At 39.2% G+C, this 25,083-nt stretch overlaps 2 protein-coding genes across 4 annotated transcripts in view; both read right to left on the reverse strand.

The window, feature by feature from the left end:
• The window catches only part of wfikkn2b (WAP, follistatin/kazal, immunoglobulin, kunitz and netrin domain containing 2b), a 2,760-nt gene extending 763 nt beyond the window's left edge, over positions 1-1,997 (reverse strand). The window contains exons 1-2 of the mRNA XM_028476697.1: positions 1,824-1,997; positions 1-761 (exon numbers count right to left, since the gene is read on the reverse strand). The exon at positions 1-761 is cut by the window's left edge and continues 763 nt beyond it. Of these exons, the coding sequence (XP_028332498.1) occupies positions 1-761; positions 1,824-1,997 (935 nt within the window). The remainder of the gene's footprint in view (positions 762-1,823) is intronic.
• Positions 1,998-10,228: 8,231 nt separating this feature from the next.
• Positions 10,229-25,083, reverse strand: part of abcc3 (ATP-binding cassette, sub-family C (CFTR/MRP), member 3) — a 78,283-nt gene continuing 63,428 nt past the window's right edge. For all 3 annotated transcript variants that reach the window (XM_028477232.1, XM_028477233.1, XM_028477234.1), the window contains 8 exons: positions 20,851-21,050; positions 17,441-17,567; positions 14,359-14,460; positions 13,225-13,371; positions 13,000-13,158; positions 12,766-12,932; positions 12,501-12,695; positions 10,229-10,997 (listed from right to left, as the gene is read on the reverse strand). In XM_028477232.1, the coding sequence (XP_028333033.1) occupies positions 10,886-10,997; positions 12,501-12,695; positions 12,766-12,932; positions 13,000-13,158; positions 13,225-13,371; positions 14,359-14,460; positions 17,441-17,567; positions 20,851-21,050 (1,209 nt within the window). In that variant the 3' untranslated portion in view covers positions 10,229-10,885. The remainder of the gene's footprint in view (positions 10,998-12,500; positions 12,696-12,765; positions 12,933-12,999; positions 13,159-13,224; positions 13,372-14,358; positions 14,461-17,440; positions 17,568-20,850; positions 21,051-25,083) is intronic.

The following is a 25,083-nucleotide window of genomic DNA, read 5'->3' on the forward strand; positions in this document are numbered from 1 at the left end:
TCCTCAGGCAAGCAGATGCTCAGGTTTTTGGTGTTGGGGTCCCTGAGGACCTCGGGGGTCAGGACAGTGAGTGGATGGCTGGCTCTCACCGAGCCTGATGGATTCTGAGCTGTGCATGTGTAGACGCCCGAATGCTGTGGCTGGGCGTTGTAAATGACCAGCTGACCGATGTTGGTGACCACCATGTTTCCTCTGACGTTGTTGGGCCTTAGCACCACCCGCTCCGCTCCCTCTGGAAGCTGCTTCTCCCACGTGATCTCAGGCCGTGGACGGCCGTTGACGTCACACAGGAAGCTGGCGGTTTCGCCCACGTTCACCGTGTGGTGAACCGGGCCGCTGACCACTGCGGGCGGCTGGGCTTCGGTGGGAGCCGCGACGCTCTCCTGGAGGGGGGTGGTGGTGGCGAGGGGAGTGGTCACCTGGGGCAGGGCGGGGCTTGTGTTGGGCCACGTCAGGTGGAAGCGACACATGACCACGGACAGGGTGGTTCCCTTGGAGCACGCCTCTGCGTCCATGTAGCACCTGTTGTAGTACGTCATGCCATCAGAGGCGCAGGTGAAGTGCGGCTCGCGCTCGCAGCGGTCCCTGCACTTACACACGGGCTGCCCGTCCCACATGTCGCACTCTGAGCCCTGCTGGGAGCACAGGAAGCTGGAGCAGCTCTGCTCCTTAGTGCCTCTGCTTCCATCCACAGAGCGAGCCGCCACGCAGCTGCGGCTCCCGCACACGTTCTGACAGCACTTCTCAAAGGGTTCACACTCCTGAGGAAAACACACATCAAAGGTTACATTTCACACCAGGACAAGTCTAAAAGGTCACATGGTCTGATCGGTAACACTTTACTTACATTACATTACACTGTTAATATTTGTCAATAGTATGAATAAGGTGTCATTAAGTGTTGTTTGCTCACTTCTGACACCTTAGGAGCTATGTTGGCATTTTTGGGGTTAGTTGGAGGGATCTAGTGGGGTTAGGTAGGGTTAGGGTCGCAAAGGACACTCAATGATAGCCTTAATGACACCCAGACGTGAAAGTAATTGATTATAAGTACTCACGTTACTGTAATTGAGTTGCTTCTATGCTTACTTGTACTTTTTTTTAGTATATTTCTCAGTCAGTACTTTTACTTGTACTTAAGTTTGTTTTAAAAGAAATTAAGTAATTTCTACACCCAACTTTTACTGATAAAATTATTATTATTATTATTATTATTATTATTATTATTATCATTATCATTATCATTATTATTATTATTATTATTATTATTATTATTATTATTTTAAATGATCAATGAACATTGTTAAGATACAAAAAATAAAATTACCAGACAACAATCAAATACACCACATCATAGACGACCAATCAGATTAAAGGTAACGCACTGCACCAAAACAGCATTGAGTTCATCCATTTAGCTATACTTATTTTTATTTATTTTTTAAATTAAAAAAAAAAAAAAATTGTACATTTTGACAAACCTTTTATTTTAATAAAGTTTATTTTGTGGAAAATAAATGAAGTTCTATTTGGTCTCTTCCTTTTGTTTACTGTATGCAAGGGAATCGAGGCAAGATTTAATACCAAAAAATAAAAGTGTTGAAAGTAACTTTTACTTTGAGTACTATTTATTTAAGCTACTTTTTACTCGTGCTTCAGTATTTCAAATTGAGTACAATTTCAATCAACAGTTACAGTATTTCTACTTGAGTAGAATATATATTACAACTCTTTACGCCTCTGATGACCTCATTCATGCTAATGACAGCGTAATGTCGGCCTTTATGTATGAAACTTTATGTAAAGAACCATGTCATCTTTACCTGGTCAGAGGAACACTCTCTGGTGCACGTGCTCATGGCATCCACCCACAGGTTGGGGTTCACGTCATTGGGACACGCGCCTGCGTGGGAAAAAATGACACGAGGCCAAACACGGACCTGGAGCTCCATCCACACCAGGAACCAAATCCACCGAGGAAACAGCATCCACCACATCTCTGCACACTGAGATCCGATAGTAACGAAATAAAAGAATAAAATCACTCAATCCAAACACAACGCACGAGTCCAGAAAGCATCCGCGTGCGTCCCCGATGGAGCATTAATTGTTCATCTTCCGGTCTGCAGCATCACCCTGACTCGAGCCGTGACTGGTAACATGGCAACTTCTAGAGGAGCTTTAAATGTGTCCGCGCTCACCCCGGTTAACCCTTTACGCGCTGCGGAGCGCACGGTGCGTAAAGACGCACAGAGAGAAAAGGGCAACTTTCAGCGTCAACCAGAGAGACAATAAATAATCAGTCAGTGTTTCCACAGCCTAGAGTTTCATATTGAGCCAGCCCTTCCTCACAGGCTGCACTTCTACTTAACAGGCTGCACTGCACTGTGGGAGGTCCGAAACAACTTCACCAATAAATAAGACCAGGAGAACCCAATGCACAAGTTTTTAGTTGTTCAAATATAATCTATACAAAACATACACATGACATTTGACTTGCCTTTAAAAAATATGTCCAAAGTTATAAAGTAGGTCCTACAAAATAATGTTTGCTTGAAAGAAAAAAAAAACTACAAACGTTTCTCTAGCATTCATTCATCAGAGACACACAAATGCAACCTCTGCTAAGACGTTCACAATCATCTCACAAATTTAATTTGACCCAAAAACATTTTTATAAAACTTGCATTTTGTTGAAACAAAACAGTGAACAAACAACTGTGGAATATTATTTTAAATTGTCCAGCTTTGTTTATCCTTTGGTTTGAACCAGCGTTTGTGTCAATTACATTTTTAAATTATAACTACGCATTCAATTATCTATGTTCAATTACAATTACGTTGACTGGCTTTTTTCTTATTACCATTATTTTTTTTTATTTTTATAAACTTCGCGCTCGCTTGCCATCACCCTATGCTGTGAAAAATTCCTGGTGAGAACCTTGTTGTGGGCCTGTGGTAGAAAGAAATAGCAGTACTTACCCAGGTCAGGGGAATCTTCAGTGTACTGAAGTAATAGTTCTTCAGTACACTGTAGATTCTGACATCATCACTCTTTACAGTGATGATGTCAGAATTTTACGGATTTTTGACGATGTCATTAGTCCCAGCAGGGAGCAAATACAATTTTCAAGGGGGCGCTATTGAGTCATTCTGTCATTCACATGTACAATTCCCCCAAAATATGAACATTTTCGCCAGTCCTAATATGTGTTCAAATTTTCACAAGTTTTTGAACGTGTTTAGGCCTTCAAAAATCCAATCATTTGGTCATAAATAAAATAATAATAATAAAAACGAGGTGCATTTCAATAGGGTCCTAAGCACTGTTGTGCTCGGGCCCTAATAAATCACAATTACTGAGCCTTTTTTAAATAACCCCATAAAACTTTAGCTTTCTGTTAGCATCTCTTATAATAACGGGTCAGTTTTTACACGTTTTAAATTAGCTGTAAAATACACTAAGAAATATTGTCTATCTTCTAATTTTGTTTCTGAAATCATGGCAATAATATTTTCGGTGTTGGCGTCCGACCATTTTTTGTGTCAGTCTACCCCTCAATTTCATTTTCAATTACGCGATTAAAATTATTATTTTTTATTTTTCTTTATTTATTTATTTGTTTATTTTACAAATACAATTATAATTGACCCCGACCCTGGTTTAAATACATAGTGTGTGTGAGCAGATGAATCAGCACATTTCTGCAGCTCTACAAAGCTGCTGTTGTACAGAGGATTATGGTCTGGACTTAGTGAGCATATAGAAACGTACACTTTGGATACATTAGCTATCGGTCAAGCACACAGCTGCTTTAGGTCATATTAGTTACCGTCCTGTAAAGCACTGATTCAAACCAACAATAGAGCATAATGATGGGATGACACACATTTTAAATCATCTCATTTTGTAAGTACGTGGAAATAAACAGTATTTATTTGGTGCAGTGATTTCCAATCTTTTCTGGATCATGACCCCATTTTGATATCAAGAAATTCTGGCGACCCCAAAAACATTTTCTTTCTAGAATTGATCTGTTATCATGTTTGAGCTATATATTTATTTTAAGTATAGAAATACACACTATAAATCTTAACGTTCAAAGTAATTACATAGACTAAGCAGTTAAATTCAAAGCTATATAAAAAGTTCTACTAACTTAATTATGTCAAGTTGGTGTAACATGTTACTTCAACTAATATTTTTCGAGTAAATGGAACTATATTTGTTTATAAGTCAGCATACAGTATGTGTAAGCCATAGAACTTTTGAGTTTATTCAAATTGACAGTTTTCATAAAATTCCCATGCCAAATACAATTACAAAGTGCAATTATCTGTACTCAATTGCAATTCATTTATGATTGCAACAGATGTTTTCAATTACAGTTACAATTATAATTACACCATAATTGTAATCAATTGTCAATTACGCAATTACAATTATAAATGACCCCAACTCTTGAACATACCATCAATAGTAAACAAAAGCTAGTAATAATATAGGATTAAAAACTATCTGATCATCTTTACAAAAACAATGCAACATGCATTGATGATTGAAAGAAGAAGCACTTGATCATATCATGTCATCACAATGACAGTGTTTTTCCTCAAATGATGGAGTTTACAGCTGTTTTTCCAGCTCGCAGGTCACTGAAACATGGAAAGTTTCATGTGTGATGCTGGTCCAGCAGCAGATTAACAGTGCACATGTTGATCAATGAGGACTAAACCCAGGAGATCTCAGCTTGTCCTGAACTGAACTGTTGGAAGAATGTTTCATCCTCTCAGCTCTCATCGCTGCATCATGTTAGGATTGTTTTTTATTTGGCTTCATCTTAAAGTCTGTTAGTCTGACGCTGGACTCCTTTAACAGCAATGTTTCTCAACTGTGGGTATGTGTACCCATAGGGGTATGCGATGGCACTACAGGGGGTACTTGAGAGAGAGAGAGAGAGTTTGGAAAATTAACAAATAAATGGTCAGTCTTTGTCCCACCCCAGGCATGAGATTACCAGAAATAATAAAAACTACAGAAATAAATCTATTCAGGAGCCACTAAATTAATGTTTTCCTACCTTGGGGTCACCAGGATTTTAAATGGGGTCGCCTGAAATTTCTGAAAAATTAAAATAGATTTATGAATTTTTAATGGTTTGCCTCAATTTTTTTTAAAAAGTTGATTAACTTAAAGCAGAACTAAGTAACCTGCGCTTAGCGCTCCCCCTAAAGGTCCCATTTGGTTATGTCACTGTCGCAAACACTGCACCCCCCACCGCCTGCCCCACCCCACAGACGGTAGCAACTGATCACTGAACAATCCTAACACAATAGTGACACTAGGGGTGCTTTCACACGTATAGTCCCATGTGACCACGTGAACAGTATGAAGAAGAGAGACAAGTAAAATAAATGAATGATGTGGGAGTAATACGGAAATACGTCTGGAAATGTGTGTGATGTGTTTGTTTATGTGCTGACAAAGCGGCTCTGAGGATAGATAGATATATGGATGTTTGTGTGTGTGCTGCCTGATGGAGCGCTGGGTTGTGAGTGTGTGTGTGCGTGCTTGTTGCCGCGACGACAGTGTGTGTTGCTGCTGAGCTGTCACTGCATGGAGTTGCTGCGTTCCTCGGACAAAGGTCTTCTCTGCCTTGTTTTTTTTCTGGCTCCGCCATGATTTAACTTTGAGAAAAATTAATTTGTAGACAACTGTGTGCAGCCACGGGGCTGGTCAAAATCTAGCATTAGTTTGTATTGGGCTACCGTAAAGCAGTACGTCTTGCCATCGGGTCGGAGGCAGGAAAGTTGCAAGTGCGGTTTTCTGGCCAGAGACAGCAGGGGGAGATGAGAGACCCCCAATCACCCCATAAACACTTGTATTACCCTCACAGGGACTAAGAGAAGGTTTTATTATGGTGAAAAAGTGACTTAGTTCTGCTTTGAAAGTCAAAATTTTCCAGAACTTAAAAGGTTGGATGACGAGCTACTTCTACTTTTTTTTTTTTTTTTTTCAAATATAACGGATAAATTAAAGTGCTATATGAATTATTTTCATTTTTAAATAATTTCTATTTGAAACAACAGAAATGACAGGACTCTCTCATTCTTAGCATGTAATTAGTTTTATATATTAAGTTGTATTTAAGTTGTGTTTTTACAGTTTTTCTCAGTCACTTTGGTGCTTTTCTCAGATCAGAATGAAAAAGCTCACAACTATTATTTAGTCATCGGTGCACATCATAGTAGCAGTTTCTCCTTCCTCTGAACAAATTGCAAATGTTTTTGGACATGTATCAGTTGCTTTCATACCATTCTCTGCTGTTTTAAAACATTATCATTTGCTTATGTCAGTCAAAACAAAGGAAGAGGAAGAAAAGGCCAAATACATAAGTAGATTTTTAATGAAATGAGTTGTGGACCATGTTGTCAATCACGGCCTCACAATGCCTGAGGCTGATCGGAGGGTGCAACCAAATGTTGGAAGAACCACTGTGACTTCAATCATTCAAACATTTCGTAGGGAGATCAGATATGTATAGTATTGGACAGTAATCATGTTTACTGTACATTACTGTAATTTTACTCTGCACCACATGTGATTGAAACACAACCTAGCAGAGGTGGAAGAGGGCAAGAGGAAGCCATTTTTTTCAATGATGATTGCAAACAATGCAATAAGGTGGAAAGAAGTGTTGTCATACAGGATAACAATGTATTTGGCAGTATTGAATCTGTGTCAATTGCAACAATTGACAAAGTGCTCAAGAGAAATGAAATGTGCATGAAACAATTGTACAAAGTGCCGTTTGAACGGAACAGTGAAATAGTGAAGATCTGTCACCAGTATGTACAGGTAAAACATGTCTTCTATATATACTCTAATGTTCAGCACTGTAAAATGTTGTACTTTGTGTAGGTTAATGCAGTACACTAGCAATTATGTATATGTATTCACAGAACATACTGTACAATATGTTTTCCAAAATGCATTATGTTACAAAGGATCAATAAAGCGTGCACTGCATTTTCAGGTAGTGACCCCGAGTTCTGACCTTTTTTTGCTTTGGAAAACACTGAGAATAAAGTGTCATAATGAAAACATGACAAAGACATTTGACTATCTTTCATTCATTGACATGAATACTTGCATTTGAGGAAAGGATCCATTTAGAGCCAGTGACGTGCTTTTGCAGGTTATCCACTAGGTTTTGCAGTTTTGCACTAATTGTTTTGAGAAAAGCACTGACTGCTGTGCAAATGTTAATAGTGATGTGAGAAAAACACCAAAGCGACTGAGAAAAACTGTAAGTCACTGTATGTTGTATATTTTATCATTGTTGGGGTCAATTAAATTTTTCAGTCACAATTACATCTTCAATTATCCATGTTCAATTACAATTCAGTTATGATTACAGCGACCAGCATTTTTTTTCCCAAGTACAATTAAACTACAATTATTTTTATCCCCTGAAAGTCAATTACAATTACGTGGGTCAAAACTGACTCATTATCATAACAGACGCTAACAGAAAGCTAACACAAGAGGAAGGTTATGTTTTAGGGAGTTTATTTATTAAAGGCTCAGTAATTGTGGTTAATGGAACTTTAGTATTTGAGAATGTAATTATAATTTAAAAAAAATTAAAATGTTGGTCATCGTAATCATAATTGAACATCAATAACCAAAGACGTAATTGTAATTGAAAAATGTAATTGACCCCAACCCTGGTATATTGCATTTGTTCATTTTTCTTTTTACTCGGGTGGTGATTCACACTATTCTCTGTCTGCTACACACACATATCAGACACTGCAGTGATCTAATAACCTGAGTTACATGCTGAAAACCAGGGGTCACCAACATGGTGCCGGTGGGCAGCAGGTAGCCCGCATGGACCATGTGAGGGGCCCTCAGGAGCTCTAGTCACCAATGAGCTCCATCTAAAATCTGATTTACTTTCCAGGATTCAAACGAAGATAAATACATATAACGGAGTTAAACAGTGCTGATAAAGTTTTAGTAATAAATTAACCATCTTTAAATGTTTATTTTCACTAAAACGTTGTGAGAAATATTTTTAAGTGTTGCAGGTCTGGTTGATGGTCAGCGGAGGTGAAAGTAATGTACTCACTTTACTGTAATTGAGTTACTTTTATGGGTACTTGTACTTTTTTGAGTATATTTTGAAATCAGTAAATTATCTTGTACTTACCGGTAAGTACATTTTAAAGGTCCAGTATTATGTTTTTTTTCACTCATCTCCATTTGTTCTAAGAACTCCAACAACATAGTATTTGAGGTTTATTTTCACCTGTTTTCCATAGTTTTATCCCTCTGAAAAGTCACTTTCATGATGATTCTAAAAACAGGATTTTTTGGGGCCTTTATGCATATGCATAAGTGGCCGTGTTTTGGACTCCACACCACAGCTTTATTACCATAGCAATTTTCTTTTGCTATCCACACACTCTTGTTACTGTTTTCAGCCAAAAAACTGCCCCTTACAGTAAAACACATGGCTATTTAAGCTGCTATTGTGATTGTGAGTCAGACAAACGCTGCTCCACAGTGTGTGTTTATCACATCAGCAGCGGAGTCAGTCAGCTGTTTCAAACACACTCTCTTTCTTGTCATCCTCACCACTACTGATTACAGGAATCGTCCATTTAAGACGATAGTTCACTGTTTTGTCCAACTGCTGCGTGGCATTGGGTCACAAACATGTCAGATCAGGTCAAAGGAGATACAAGGTGGAATAACGGCTACTAAAAGTGGAACTGCTCCCTGGGCGATACTCCATTGCCGCCCACTGCTCCTCAGGGAGGAGTTAAATATAGAGAACACATTTTGTGTATGTAGCTTTACATATATGACAATAAAGTACAATATATATTCTGTAATAAAACGCAGCGTTTGTTTTACCTGTGAGGTAGTTTGAGAAGGAGGAGCTCACATTCTTATATAGGGTAGGAGGAACCAGGATTGTCAGGAGGAGGAGTTTTCGCCATGTGACATCACAACACGAGAAAAATCCAACTCGCACATTTGGACCATTATAACCATTATAAAGTAATTTTTTAATAATACTGCTCCATTAAAACAACTAAAGTAATTCAGTACATTTCTACACCAAACCATTACTGAAAAAAATATTCTTTTTTGTAACCGTTTCATGACACATTGAACATAATCTCTATGTTCTTAGTCGTGCCATTTTTCATCAACATCCAGCCACTTTCTTCAGTTCAGGTTGGTGTTTCTACTTCTACTGTTTCCTACATGGACCATTTGACATGGCACTGTTTCAGAGTTCATAAATGTAGCTATACTTTTGAGCTTGACATTTGTTTTATTTATTTAAAATTGAAGTCATTGGTGTTATTTTATTAAAAAAAAAAAAAAAAAAAAAAAGGAATTAAAAAGTTTGACAAACCATTTAGTTTATACAGATGCCTTTGTGGAAAATAAAATAAGTTCCAATTGAGCAAGATTTGATTTCTTCCTTTTCAAGTTTAAACATGAGATGTTTACTGTATGTAAGAGAACCGTGGCAAGATTTATTACCAAAAATAAACATGGAGGGTGAAATTAACTTTTAATAAATAGTAATAATAGTACTATTTAATTGAGCTACTTCTTACTTGTACTTGTTTATTTTATGTATGACTTACTTTTACTTGTCTTCGAGTACAATTTCATTCAAGTAACAGTACTTCTACTTGAGTAGGATATATTAGTACTCTGTATACCTCTGATTATCAGTATGTTATATAATATTTAAAAAAAAAAGGTAGATTTTCTATGAAACATAGATCAAGAGAAAAAGTTTTTCACGTTGAAAACGAGTCTCTTATTATCTAACCCTCTAGACTGTGTGAGAGTAGAACAACATCATTACACATACTTGTACTCCTCCACTGGAATAAATGTTTAATAAACTAATAATGAAGTTTCTCACATTTTAATGTATTATTCAGGCTGAGTTTACTTTTATAACACGTGTTGTGAAAGTTTCACGTTTTCCTTATTTCAAAAACAACCTGCTTTTATAATGTTATTCCATTTATTGGGGAATGGAGAACTCCCACACAATTAAGAAGCAGAACAAAGAATTTGTTAACAACAGCAGGACATTTATATAAATAGTGTTTTGCAGTTGGTGCTAATGAATCTTATTACTTTGCTGAGGAGGAATTTTGGCCGCCACTTCTGTGCTGAATATTTGTGATTCTTCCAGAGGATTTTATTCTCATTCCAAAACGTCGTTTGATTTTTTTTTTTCCCCCATTCAGGTCTTCACAGGCAGTCATTTTCTGTAAATGTTTTTGAATTTAGGTTTTTAAGCTCTAAAGCTCTCCATTCTTTCCTTATACAACAGTTAGACACCAATGGAGTAAATTTACAACATCATCTCTACTTAATCCTCTATATATAGTGTCATCAACGCACACACAGGAATCACAGCAGATTTTTTTATAATGAAGTCACAGCTCATATTTGGTGGTACACAACTATATTTTCATTGGTTTGGTTCACAGAAGAATCACAAAAATTAAATGAGCAAAACATCTCCAGATTTTTTAAAAAGTAGCTTAAATAACAGAGCAATATAAAATAAATGAGCTCATGACAAACATGATAAGAATAAGGACATTACAGTAGCACAGAGTACTGAGTAGAAAAAATAAAAAACCTCCTCCTGTCTTAGCGTCACGGGCTGTAATGAGAGGATGAGCAGCTGAAGGCACTGACAGGAGCAGGCGTGGGTCAGGCTATGGCTTTACTTCCTGTTTGGGTGCAGTGACACACTGGTCCCACACAGCATGAATACATGAACACTGCTCCCACTACCAAACCATCCCAGTCCACACCACAGCATCACTGCGTGAGGCCGGCGTCTTTAGCCATGGAGTAGAAGATTCCTCTCTGAGCGATGAGGTTTGAAGGAGTGTCAAACTCAGCGATCTGACCCTGGTCCAACACCAGCACTCTGCAGGAAGGACACCAGGACAAGGTCAACCATCTTTACCAGTTACACCAATAAGTCCAAACTATACACCTACTGGAATACAAGCATCAGGAAGCCTTTGATTCCTATTTACTGAGGAACTCAAGTTAAATCAAAGCCTTTGGATTCATTCCAAATACATCCCACACTACAGGAAGTGTGTGAGCAAAAGAACTGCTTCACTTCCTGTTCCTTCACAGCACATTGGACCAATGGACACAAACACTACTGCAAACGTCGTATTCTATTAATGTGAACCATAGGTTGACCTTTAACATTTGATCCTGCTCAGCACTTCAGTCTGAGGCAATACATACAAAGATCACATTATAATCTTTAGGAACAGATATATCTTTATATATCTGTGACAAAAGGATTGAACAGATCTATTCTTTATATGTCTGTGACAAAAGACAGGACAACATCTATCATTTATACATCTATGACAGATGGCAGGAAAATATCTATTATTTATACATCTGTAACAAAAGACAAGAACAGATCTATTCTATTTACATCTGACAGAAGATAGGAACAGGTTAGGGCTGGGCAAAAAAAAAATCGACTTTATAGATAAAATTTGTAGATAAAAACGATTTCTATTTTGCAAATTCGAGTTTTTAAAAAAATGAATTTTCAAAAAAAAACTTTCCCACCACAGTTTTGTCAGACTTCTTTGCGTTCCGTCCTTGTGGGTTACCATAGCGCGAAATGAGCCCGCCCCCTCTTTGTTTACATGTGTTTACCCTTTGAGTAGACTATGTGTGCCACAGGCATGTTGAATGTTTTATTCAAACTATGCTGAGATGCTAAGAGAAGAGTTTATAATTGTTTTAATTGTAATGTCACATGTTATAAAACATGTAATTATCTGATTTCTTAATCAGAAAATTTAAGCTACTGTGAAAGCGCTGTTGCACTTTAGCTTAAACCTGAGTTAAAGCTTGAAATTGTTGAATAACAGAGCCTCATTTACTTTTTATTTTGGGATTGTTCTATGCATTTTAACTATTGAGGACAATCACAGCAATAAAGTTACACTTTTGACAATATATCTGACGTCTGTCTGTAGTCATATAATAATAATCGAAAATCGAATCGAAACTCAAATTTTTCTTTAAAAAATCTGAGATTTTTTTTTTTAGGCCAAATCACCCAGCCCTAGAACAGGTCTATTCCTTAAATGTCTATGACAGAGAAAAGGAGCAGATCTGTTCTCTATATGTGCTTTCTGAGTGTCTTGTTTAATGTTAAGAGTTTATGAACAAAAGCAAACTAGATAAAATAAATAGAAAATATATAACTGTTAATAGATGAGAACTGATTTACTTCCTTATTTGTTAAAATGTTCATGTGTTGGTGTTTAAATGTTGAGGTTAGTGGAAGGTTCTCAGCCATAGGAGGTCAATGTTATTAGATCAGTGAGTGAATGTGTGTGGTGTTGTGAATTGTGTGTGTGTGTGTGTGTGTGTGTGTGTGTGTAACCTTGTGTAATCCATGATGGTGTTGAGTCTGTGTGCAATGGTGAACACGGTGCAGCTTTCAAACTGGGTCCTGATGGTGGACTGGATCAGGTCATCAGTCTCCAGGTCGATGGCGGCCGTCGCTTCATCTAGGACCAGGATCCTGGTCTTCCTCAGTAGAGCTCGACCCAGACACACCAGCTGCCTCTGACCCACACTGAACACACACACACACACAGAATGAAACACACAGGGCGTGTGCTGAGCAGGTGTGATCACACACTCACCTGAGGTTCTCTCCACCCTCAACACACTCCAGCTCCAGCTTGGCCGTATGGTTGCTGACAAACCTGTGGAGGTGGGAATGTTCCAGAACTTTCCACACTTCCTCATCACTGTACATGTCGAAGGGATCCAGGTTCATCCTCAGAGTCCCAGAGAACAGCACCGGCTCCTGTGCAGAGGTCAGAGGTCATTGTTCTCCTCACAGATCGTAAACACACACACAGGACTGGGACTACCTGAGGAATGATGGTGAGCTTGGACCTGAGGTCGTGGAGGCCGATCTCTGAGATCTTCACCTGGTCTATGATGATTTCTCCAGCTGCTGCTTCCAACAGTCTGAACAGACACAGCGTCATGGAGGACTTACCAGCTCCTGTTCGCCCTACGATTCCAATCTGCAGAAGAAGATGACGAGGTGTGAGAAGAAGCCTGTGCTGAGGAAACCACACACATACACACACCTTCTCTCCTCCTGACACACTCAGACTGAGGTTCTTCAAAACCAGGTCCAGGCCCTCCCTGTACCGGACACTGTAGCTATGGAACTCCACGTTCCCCATCGACGGCCAATCAGGATGAGGTTTCTTATCCTCCACCTCCCAAGGAGCCTGAGGTCACACACCAGGAGAGTTAGATGAGCTGTGTGTGTGTGTGTACGTCTGTGTGTGTACACGCGTGTGTGTGTGTGTGTGTGTACACCTGTACGTCTGTGTGTGTGTATATGGGGGGTGGATCCATTCTAAACTCATGCGCACCAGTCCAAATGCGTATCCTGCACCTGTACGTCTGATCTACATTTTCCATTGACTTAGAATGGACACATGTCCACATGTGTGCTTGCAGACGTGTTAACACGTTTACAGATGCTTTAATGTGCATACACATTAAAGTCAGTCACACCTCGACGCAGGTATGGCATGAGTGAAGCTACAGCGATCAGGAGCGCTTCACTATCAATCACTATCTTTGTGACATGTGAAAAGATATTAGGCGCTTGCAGGTACGTACAGTAAGTGTGTGTGTGTGTGAGTATATAACGGACCAAAATTTAGTCCGGTTACAGTCTGTCACGACACTCGTCCATAGAGTGGTAGTGACTGTAGAGTACACTCTGAGTCAGATCGTATATGTTTATACATCTGTGTGTGTGTGTTTGTGTGTGTGTTTGTGTACGTACACGTCTGTTGTGTGTGTATACGTCTGTGTGTATGTGTGTACACGTCTGTTTGTGCGTATATGTGCGTCTGTGTGTGTATACATCTGTGTGTGTGTGTACATGTACGTCTGTGTGTGTATGTGTATGTTGATCTGTGTGTGTGTGTACACGTCTTTGTTTGTGTGTGTTTTCCTGTATCTGTCAGTCTCTGTGTGTGTAAGCGTGTGTATATGTGTGTGTGTGTGTGTGTGCGTGTGTCTAATTTGTCATTGGTTGTCAGGTTTCTCTGGCACCGACCAATCAAATGTCTCTTGAACTAGTTCCAGTTTGCGAGTGGAGCAGACAGGCTGAAGTTTGGAATGGGAGTGGTTTCCTAACAATGAGCATGTGCCAGGAACCAGTGATGACCAGTTAGCACGTTGCATTGTGGGTAACACACCTCGGTCTTGGTCTCAGAGTATTCCTTCACTCTCTCCACAGCTACGATGTTGTTCTCCAGGTCTGACGTCATCCTCACCATCCAGTTCAGAGACATGGTCACCTGTGGAGACCCAAGGAGAGGCTTAGAGAATGTGTGTGTGTGTAGTGACGTCACAACAGAGGACACGAAGAACACTGAGCATCTCTGTTTTTCTATATCCAGCAGTCTATGATGTAGATCTTTGCAGACACATTTTGTGATACAAGCTCAGGAACTACAAACCGTGGGGTTTATAGGCTGTGCAGCCTGTGCTAGCTTTGAGCTAGCTAACTACAGCTTGCTGTGGGCACTATGAATGTCACAGTACTGACGATATCACGATACCGCGGTATTATAAAGTAAGTGCCTTGATATTGTTGTGTTATGTCACGGTATAAAATAATAAGCCATTGTTTTTGTTTTTAGCTGCAGCGAACCGTTTCAGAGTAAACTACATGTACCATAATGCTTTGGGGGGGTCGTCATAGGTTACAGGCGATTGAGCCAATGGCGTGAGACAGTGTGAGGTCAGAGGGGAAAGGAAACATGGCAGATGGTGGCAGTCAGCAGAGCGAGTTGCGCATGATGCAGCGGCTACAAGTCAGAGATGTGGAGACATTTTGGTTTCACCGCATCAACAAACCATAAAGGAGAAAAGGTGGACAATACGCAAACACTGCAGGTTTATCGTCCGCTACTCTTCTGGAAATACGAGAAAAATGAGAATCCACTGAACAACCTGGCATCCCGAGGAAGGTTGGTGGATTCTTTAAATGCTCAGAGATTACTCCTAACCTCAAATGTTAACTTGTTCATCTTTCTCTAAAATTAAGCTTAACACAGAATAAGGTAATTTGCACTACTTTGATTTCCTTGGCTGTTTTTTTAAAAAAATATTATTTAATTTATTGTTACGAGACTGTTTCTATACCTGTGTGGCCTTTAAAGGGATCCTCCACTGTTTTTACAAATGTGGCCTAAAACCTTTAAAATGTCCTTATTAGAAGATCTAAGCCTGACAAAACTAATTATTTTGCACCATATTCGTTTTATCAACTTTTAAAATTTGACTATTTTACCGTTTGAGAGCCTGTGTGCCACCATGTTGAAATGACGTCATTGATGACTAGGGGTGTGAAAAAAATTGATTTCACAATATACAGTATCACAATTTTTTGGGTGCCAATTTTAAATCGATTTTTTTTATTTAAAAAATTGATTTTTAAAAATATTTAATCAATATTTTTGTGTATTTGAGCAATATTTCAGTGGTGGTTACAATGCCTTCAATGTGTTGCAATGGTTATTTGATGCACTTGATTTTATGATGGCAGGGTGTAATGCCTGCAATATTTATGTATGCACAGGCATTTTATTTTCATATTATCTGTTCAGATCAGTGTTTAAACTGACACAATAGAAGAAATTATTTTTTTTCTTATTTTTGTACATTGTCAATAATTTGTCCTTAATGTTCTCATTTACAGTTGTTACAATGCCGCCATGTTGTCATAGTTACTTTGAGACTTCTACACAGTAGTTTAGGTGAAAAGAAACTTGTTGCACTTTATTTTATGATGGCAGTGTGCAACACTGCATTTTCTTTTTTTCAGTGAAAATGTGCAAAAACACTTCTAATAAATAATAAATAGGATGTTTTGAAGTAAATAGTTTTGACTCAATTTGTCCTCTGAATGATCAATATCTTGTGATGAACATTACAGAAACTGGATTTTTCATCCCTACGTTTAATTTTGATATTAACTCGATACAATATTACAACATACCACGATAATATCGTATCGTGACCCAAGTATCACGATATGTATCAGATTGAAGCATCCTTGCCAATATTCACCCCTATTGATGATGCGAATCGCCCCTTTTAGTCCATTGAGTTCTATAGGAGGTGAAGCATTCAGGATCATTTAGCAGCTTTTTCAGTTAAAAATGACAACTTGTGCTGCTTTGGGTTGCTCTAAAAATCAGTAAAAGTTAAAAAACAACCTCTGTTGTTTACCAAAATTTGATAAACAAAATCTGTGAGCGCAGGGGGCGACAGTTCCAACTCTGCTATTTCATAGATGCCATGAAGAAGAGAAGAAGAGCTTGTGCCGGTAAATACAGGCAACCAGGATCAGACTATTGCTCTGTGCAGCATCAAAAGTGATGGTATCACGCCAAAAGCTCACAGCAGCAGTCGATCCTGGTTGCCTGTATTAACATACATCCTTCTTCTCTTCTTCATGCCATCTACGATTTTAACAGGGAACGGATTTTGTTTATCAAATTTTGGTAAACAAAAGAGGTTTACATTGACTTTTTAGATTTTTAATTAAAAAAAAGTTTTTGTTTTGGCTGTAGCGAACCATTTCAGTGTAAACTACAAGTACTATAATGCTCTGTGGCATCGTTATAGGTTGCAAGTGGTTGAGCCAATGGCGTGTGACAGTGTGAGGTCAGAGGGGAAAGGAAACATGGAGGATGGTGGCAGCCAGCAGAGCGAGTTAGAAACGGAGGAGTTTGTAGAACTTGTGCATGATGCAATGACTGCAATGCTTCACCTATAAAACTCAATGGACTAAAAGGGGCGATTCGCATCATCAATAACATCAATTCAACATGGCAGCACACAAAGTAAAGTAGTCCCAGTTTTAAAAGTTAATAAAAACTAATGTGGTGCAAAATAATGTGTTTTGTTAGACAAAGATGCTCTAATAAGGACATTTCAAAGGTTTTAGGCCACATATGTAAAAACAGTGGAGTGTTCCTGATGTGTTTGGAATGATTGCACTACACTCTATATGTTAGTAGGCAATATTCAGTTAATAATGTCACAAATGTAAAAGTATGACAATAAATACAGTCAAAAAAGTGAACAGACAATCTTTCAATGGTCATCATTCTTGTTATTGTTAGCATTGCTGTAAACTGTGTGCCTTCCTGTAAAACTGTGAGCTTTTCCACAATATTGCAATAATTATCGTACCGTGAGGTTACTACCGTGATTATACCGAACCATGAGATTTATATATAATTACATCCCTAGTGGGTACAGTACCTGCAGAGCGTAGGACACAGACAAACCCACGAGGCCAGGGTTCAGAGACTCCTTCCCAATCACAGCAAACAAAGCGGCGAACAGCACGATGCAGTTTCCAATGAACTCAATACGAACTCCCAGCCACCTGCACCAAACAGGAAGAGGACTCCATCATTCAGTGACTCCTGTGACTGAGGGATGTTTTATCTGGTGCTCCCAGTCTCTCTATGGCATTAAACAGTCCTATTCTAAAGAGGTGGTTTAACCAGTGAGGAAATACTGCCCTCCAGTGTTTACACAGCCAACTGCATGCTGCTCACACAGGACACCTGAAAGACCTGTTCTGTTTCACTAAGCAGGTTAAATCATCATGACATAAACTGTAAGTTGGCAACTAGCTGTGAAGACTCCAGAGTGTCAATCACCATCATTCTTATTAATTCCTATCATTAATAAACACTTCTCACTGATGGAAGTGAAAGATGAGCAATATGCACCTGAAAATGCTTCAGATTTCAGGCTTTCACATTTACTTCATTAGCATTAACAAAATTTGGGGGTGGAAATAAGAGGTGCTCATAGGATAAATTTTCATTAGGGACAAATTTGGTTTTGTCTGGGCCCAAGTGAAATATACAGTATGTGTTGAATGAAAGTGTGTATTGCTTAAAGCAGAACTAAGTAACTTGTGCTTAGTGCTTCCCATAAAGGTCCCTTTTGGTTATGTCACTGTCGTAAAAAAGTCCGCACCCCCCACCTCACAGCTACATGCCTTTGCTGTCCCAAGACCGATCACTGAAAAATCCTAATACAACAGTGACACTAAGGGTGCTTTCGCACATATAGTCCGATGTGACCATGTGGGCAGTATGAGGAAGAGAGACAAGTAAAATAAATGCATGATGTTGGAGTAATACGGAAGGGAGTGTGGAAATGTGTGTGATGTGGTTGTTTGTGTGTGTACGTGCGTGCCGGTTGTCGCGACGACAGTGTGTGTGATTGCTGTGTGTTACTGCTAAGCTGTCACTGCATGAAGTTGCTCCATTCCTCGAACAAAGGTCTTTGTTGCTGGCTCAGCCATGATATAAGTTTGAGAAAAGTGAATTTGTAGACATCCGTGTGCAGCCACTGGGCTGGTCATAATCTAGCATTAGTTTGTATTGGGCTGCCGTAAAGCAGTACGTCTTGCCACCAGGTCAAAGGCAGGAAAAGTTGCAAGTGCTGTTTTCTGGCCAGAGACAGCAGAGTGAGATGAAAGACCCCCCAATCACCCCATAAACACCTGTATTACCCTCACAGGGACTAAGAGAAGGATTTATTTAGGTGAAAAAATTACTCAGTTCTGCTTTAATGAAGCAGAAATATCCTAGCTATCTAGTTCCACTAGTTTTTGTTTGTATTGCAGGTTTGACTGACAGTTTTCAGCGCTTTTCCTTTTCCTTTCCAACCCGTTATCATAAACCGTATCCATGGAAAGACGAGAACAACTTCTTGATGTCAATTTCTAAAAAAGCAATGAAGGACATTAGGTTTTACAACAGGAACCATTAAGTTGTAATGGCTCAGTGTGTGATGGTTGTGACCAACTTTAATGTTGTCCATTCCACACAATGAAAAGTTTGCACATAAAAGCTGTATAAGGGTCCCTTGGTTTGTGATCTGCAAACTCAGCAGTTTATCAGCTGCTCCAACACTTAACATTGCACATTTACACTGGGGACCATATTTCAGTTCTTTCTGATCAGTGACTGGAACAGATTTCCTCTTCAAACTGTTTACAGGGTTGGGGTCAATTACATTTTAAAATTGCAACTAGGTCTTCAATGAACCTTGTTGAATTACAACTCGATTCCGATTACGTTGGTCAGCATTTTTTGCAATTAAAATTGCAATTATTTTTTCCCCCTAATAGTCAATTAACTACATTCAACTACATTCTTAATTACTAATGTTCAAATTCAATTAATCACAGTTACTGAGCATTTCATAAATAAATACATTAAACTTAATCTTCCTCTTGTGTTAGCTTTGTTAGCATATGTTATGATAATGAGTTCATTTTGACCCATGTCTTAAATCAGCTGTAAAATACACAAACAAATATTATTCATCTCTTCGTTACCTTGTTAGGCTTTCTAAACAATGAAAATATTGGTATTAATATTATTGGTGTTTCTGTCAGTATACCCCTAGATTTATATATATTTTTCAAAGGGTAAAATTATCCTGAAGAGAAGTGACAGGTAAACTTAATATAATATATATTATTACTATGTTAACTATGTATGTGTAAGCCATAGAACATGGTTCCCCAAGTTTGTGTATAAATGATAATTTTGACATCAGGCCTTTCCTGCTTGCACACAAAGGAGGACGCTATTTTCCCCTCGCTCCTTCCTTTTCCTGCTTGCTGCTCTCCGTTTTGTTTGAATCTAACAGGAGCATCAGCATCACGATCCTGAATCTAATCATGAAATTGATTATCTGATCTTTCTCTCTACTAGAAGGACGGGCAATGGGAGAGTTCGCAAGTCCTGAGGACGCGAATGATGTCCACCACCAGATTGATATTGGGTCTTTGGCTGATTGGATCTGGCATTTTCCTGATTTATTGCAAAATTGGATTACGTTGGCAGCACTATTGGAAGTCACAGTCATCAACGAAAGGAGCCAAACTCTCGGAACTCTCAGATGGATTACACCATGGAACTTGAAGAGGATAGTTTGTTTCATACTATTGGATTACTGATCGGATTGACCAGGAACAGTAGGGCTGGCAGTCATGTTATGGCTAGCCCGTCTCAAAACATCTTCTCTAATCTGATTTGCACCCCCCCCTAAATCTCTTCAAGGATGGAATGTTGATACAACGCTCTGACCTCTCCCTCACTTTCCATGTACACCTGAACCCGGCTCTGCCAACAAACTCTCGAGGTTATCGCTACAGCAACGCCGTCCCACGTCATTGGCATTTGAGACGCACTGCATGAGAGTCAGCAGCAGAGTCTGTAAACAGGCTTATCTCAACGAACACTTTCACTCCTCCTACATCACTACATATCCTGTCTTTGTCACCATCTCCTCTGGCTCCAACCCCTCCTCTCTCCACGCGGTTGGTAGTAGGAGGCGCGCTGTAAAGGCAGCACCATACTGTGGCTGACCTGTGAACTACTTTTTGTCTTTTTTACCTCTTCTTCATGTGATATGTTATTGTCTTTCATGTTTCTTGGTCGGGATGTAATTGAACAAATAAAGTTTTCTGAATCTGAATTTACATGCCAATTATAATTACAAAATCAATTATCGCCCCATAATATAATTGACCCCATCTCTGACTGTTTCTGTAATGGAAACACATAGATGTGCTGATGCTAACATTCCACACAATCAGCTGATCTATGGAGGAATAAAAGAACATCCACACGTACCTGTTGGCCACAATACCAGGGTAGTAACTCTTCTGGTTCTCATCGACTTTGAAATCGCTCATCAGAACAAAGGCCGAGTGTCTGCCATAGGCTCTGATTACACTACAGCCAGTGATGGTCTCAGAGAAATGGGAGTAAATGGGAGAGCGGCTGACTGACTCCAGGCGCTTTAGCTGCCGAGATGTGGCAACGTAAAATCTCTAGAGTCAGTGAAGGGAAAAAAAAAGAAGAGACAAAGTTAGAACCAGACAAGCCTTTTAAAGTGTAATATATCAGGTAAATATGAAGTCCACATGCACACACAATCATGCACACGCAGGAAGCAAACCCCTGCAGGGATTCCTCCCCCCCACCCCACAATTTACAGCCTTCAGTGAATTCTGATGCATGAGGAGGAAAGCACTCGTGCACAGGGATCCCTGCAGGGCTTTGGTTCTTCACATCAACTGTATGTTCTACGAAATCTGAAGAAGCAACAGCTATGTTTCCTCTAGTTCCTGCACTACATGATGTGATCATAGTGTTTGAGTTTATGGGCATGAGTCAGATAGAAGTACAGCAGTGCAGCAGGAGGACGCTCTCACAACATGCAGCACAACACCGTCACAAAGCAGCAGGAAGGACCAGTTAGAATGGGTTAAACTGGGTTAGTGGCAACACACAGACCAACTCTCAGCCTGTCTTCAGTCAGCTGATTGGACATTTGCTGTGGACAAACAGGAGATAAAGACTGGAAACAGCTCAGACTTACAATTGGGAGTTTCAAAAGTCAAATTAAAGTGCATGTTATAGTTATATGTTAATAACAGAGGTGAAATTAATGGATTACAAGTACTCATGTTACTGTAATTGAGATGCTTTTATACATCCAAATGTTACTAAGTAAAATATGTTTTTTGTTTTAATGGTGCAGTATTATTATGAATTCACTTTGTAAAGGTTTGGCTACAGTAATATACATCCCTTTATCCTAATTCAGAGGGCCAAAGTTGAAAAAGTTCTGATTCCTCCCTCTCTTGCTATTCCACATTTTGTAAAAAGTCAGCTCCAAATAGGCGAGTGGGATTTATGCGTCCTTATGACTCATAAGCTGAAGTAGCGTGTGTGTTTACGCCTTCTCGTGCATACAGGTATGCAAGAAGGCCCAAAAAACGGCCTGTTTTTAGGAGCACTCTGAAAGTTACTTTTGACCTAAAACTCCAGAAAACAGGCGAGTTTGGGAAAATAAACCTCAAATATGATGTTGTTGGGGTTCTTGAAACAAATAATGATGGGTGAAAAATAGCATAATATTGGACCTTTAAAATGACGAACAGACATTGTGAAACTAGTTTCCCTCCCATTGCTATCAGGATAGCTGTGTTCATCGCCATGACAACTGTTGTGATGGTGATGAATATTATTTTATGGAGACGGTGTCAGTCCCCCGACCCATATTTCACAATGATTTTAACATAAAATCAAATAAAAGAGCTATCAATTATAAAAATCTGAAAAAAATTAAAATCTCAAATCTAGAAACACCAAAACATAAAACCATTAGATGTGCTCTATTAAATATTAGATCACTGAGATCCAAATCTCTACTAGTAAATGACCTTATCTCAGAAAATAACCTTGATTTATTCTGTTTAACTGAAACATGGCTGTATCAAGATGAATATGTTAGTTTAAATGAAGCCACTCCTCCCAGTCATTTAAATACTCATATGCCACGAGACATAGGCCGTGGAGGTGGTGTAGCAGCTATTTATCATTCCTCTCTCCTAATCTATCCTAAACCAAAGGCCAGTTACACTTCCTTTGAAAGCCTGGTTCTAAATTTATCTCATATCGAATCAAAAACCTGCCAGCCAGTCTTATTTGCGATAATTTACCGTCCTCCAGGCCCTTATTCTGAATTTCTATCAGAATTCTCTGAGTTTATATCAAACTTAGTCCTCAGTTCTGATAAAATACTGATAGTAGGAGATTTTAATATCCATGTGGACAAAGATAGTGATAGCCTGAGCTCAGCCTTTATGTCCCTAATAGACTCAGTTGGCTTTTTTCAAACTATTAATGAAGCTACTCATCGTTTAAATCATACTCTTGATCTTGTTCTAACATATGGCCTTGATATTAATGAACTAAAAGTCTACCCTGAAAATCCTCTGCTATCAGATCACTTTTTAATATCTTTTAACATTATCCTAGAGGATCTCGCACTGTGCAATAAAATAGTTACAAGTAGAAATCTATCCAACAGTGCTGTGGCTAAATTTAAAGAGGCCATTCCTGCTGCCTTAAACTCAGTGCACCATCCAATAAATAACTATGATATTAATTATAACCCCTCTCAACTGGATCTGCTTGTCGATAGCTCTGCTAGTCTACTAAAATCCACCTTGGACTCAATTGCCCCATTGAGGGAAAAAACTATTAAACGTCAGAGGAAAGCTCCGTGGTTTAGCTCTGAAACTCACACACTCAAACAGACAACCCGTAAATTAGAGAGAATGTGGCGCTCCAATAAAACAGAGGAGTCACGAATACTTTGGCAAGAAAGCCATAGTAAATACATGACAGCCTTACGACATAGTCGATCTACATACTACTCCTCACTAATTGAAGAAAATAAAAATAATCCGAGGTACCTTTTCAGCACTGTAGCCAGGCTAACACAAAGTCAGAGCTCTATTGAGCCCATGATTCCTCTAGCCCTCAGCTGTGAGGACTTTATGACATTTTTTAACGATAAAATTCACAAGATTAGAGATAAAATTAGCCACTCCCTGCCTTCACCTGGGCCTGCTGTACCATTAAATGTAAATAGGCCTAACCTAAACTGTTTCACACATATAGGACTTCAGGAACTTAACTCTATTATTTCATCCTCCAAACCATCGACCTGCCTTTCAGATCCGATCCCAACTAAGCTGTTTAAAGAAGTTGTTCCCCTAGTCTGCCCATCTTTGTTGGAGACAATAAATATATCCCTATCAATAGGCTACGTGCCACAGTCCTTTAAAGTAGCTGTAATCAAACCCCTTCTCAAAAAACCTACTCTTGATTCCAGCACTTTAGCAAACTACAGGCCTATATCTAATCTTCCTTTTATTTCAAAGATTCTTGAGAAAGTTGTGGCAGCTCAGCTCTGTAAATTTCTTCAAAACAACAGCCTGTTCGAGGACTTCCAGTCAGGCTTTAGAGCTCAACACAGCACAGAGACTGCTTTAGTTAAAGTAACTAATGATCTACTCTGGGCTTCAGATGAAGGACGACTCTCAGTGCTGGTTTTATTAGATCTTAGTGCAGCTTTTGACACTATAGATCACTATATTCTACTAGAGAGATTAGAGAAATTACTTGGAATCACAGGGACTGCCCTAAACTGGTTTAAGTCCTACCTATCTGATAGGTACCAGTTTGTACACGTGAATAATAAGTCTTCTGTGTACACTAAAGTAAGCTACGGGGTTCCTCAGGGCTCTGTGCTAGGTCCAATCCTCTTCTGTATCTATATGATCCCCCTTGGTAATGTTATGAGAAAATACTCTGTTAACTTCCACTGCTATGCTGATGATACCCAACTGTATGTATCAATGAAGTCAGGTGAGACAAATCAGCTATCTAAACTTGAGGCCTGTCTAAAGGACATTAGGGCCTGGATGGACCAAAATTTTCTTCTTCTCAACTCAGACAAGACTGAGGTCATTGTACTGGGCCCGCGACACCTTAGAGAAACCTATGCTAGCCTAACTGCCCTAGATGGCATTACTCTGGCACAAAGCACAACTGTTAGAAACCTTGGGGTTCTATTTGATCAGGACTTATCCTTCAACTCTCACATAAAACAAACTTCAAGAACTGCCTTCTTTCATCTCCGTAACATTGCTAAAATCAGATCTATCCTGTCTCAGGGCGACGCCGAAAAACTAGTCCATGCTTTTGTTACCTCTAGACTGGATTATTGTAATTCTCTTTTAGCAGGCTGCCCGAGCAAGTCGCTTAAGACACTTCAGCTGGTTCAAAATGCTGCAGCACGTGTACTGACTAAAACTAGGAGAAGAGATCACATTACTCCTGTATTAGCCTCTCTGCATTGGCTTCCCATAAAATATAGAATAGAATTCAAGATTCTTCTTCTCACTTATAAAGCCCTAAATGGACAGGCACCAGTCTATCTCAAGGAGCTTGTAGTGCCATACAATCCCCCCAGAACACTACGCTCTCAAAATGCTGGACTACTCG

Source organism: Gouania willdenowi, chromosome 19 (assembly GCF_900634775.1).
Source record: "Gouania willdenowi chromosome 19, fGouWil2.1, whole genome shotgun sequence".
In the NCBI taxonomy this organism is placed as follows: domain Eukaryota; kingdom Metazoa; phylum Chordata; class Actinopteri; order Blenniiformes; family Gobiesocidae; genus Gouania; species Gouania willdenowi.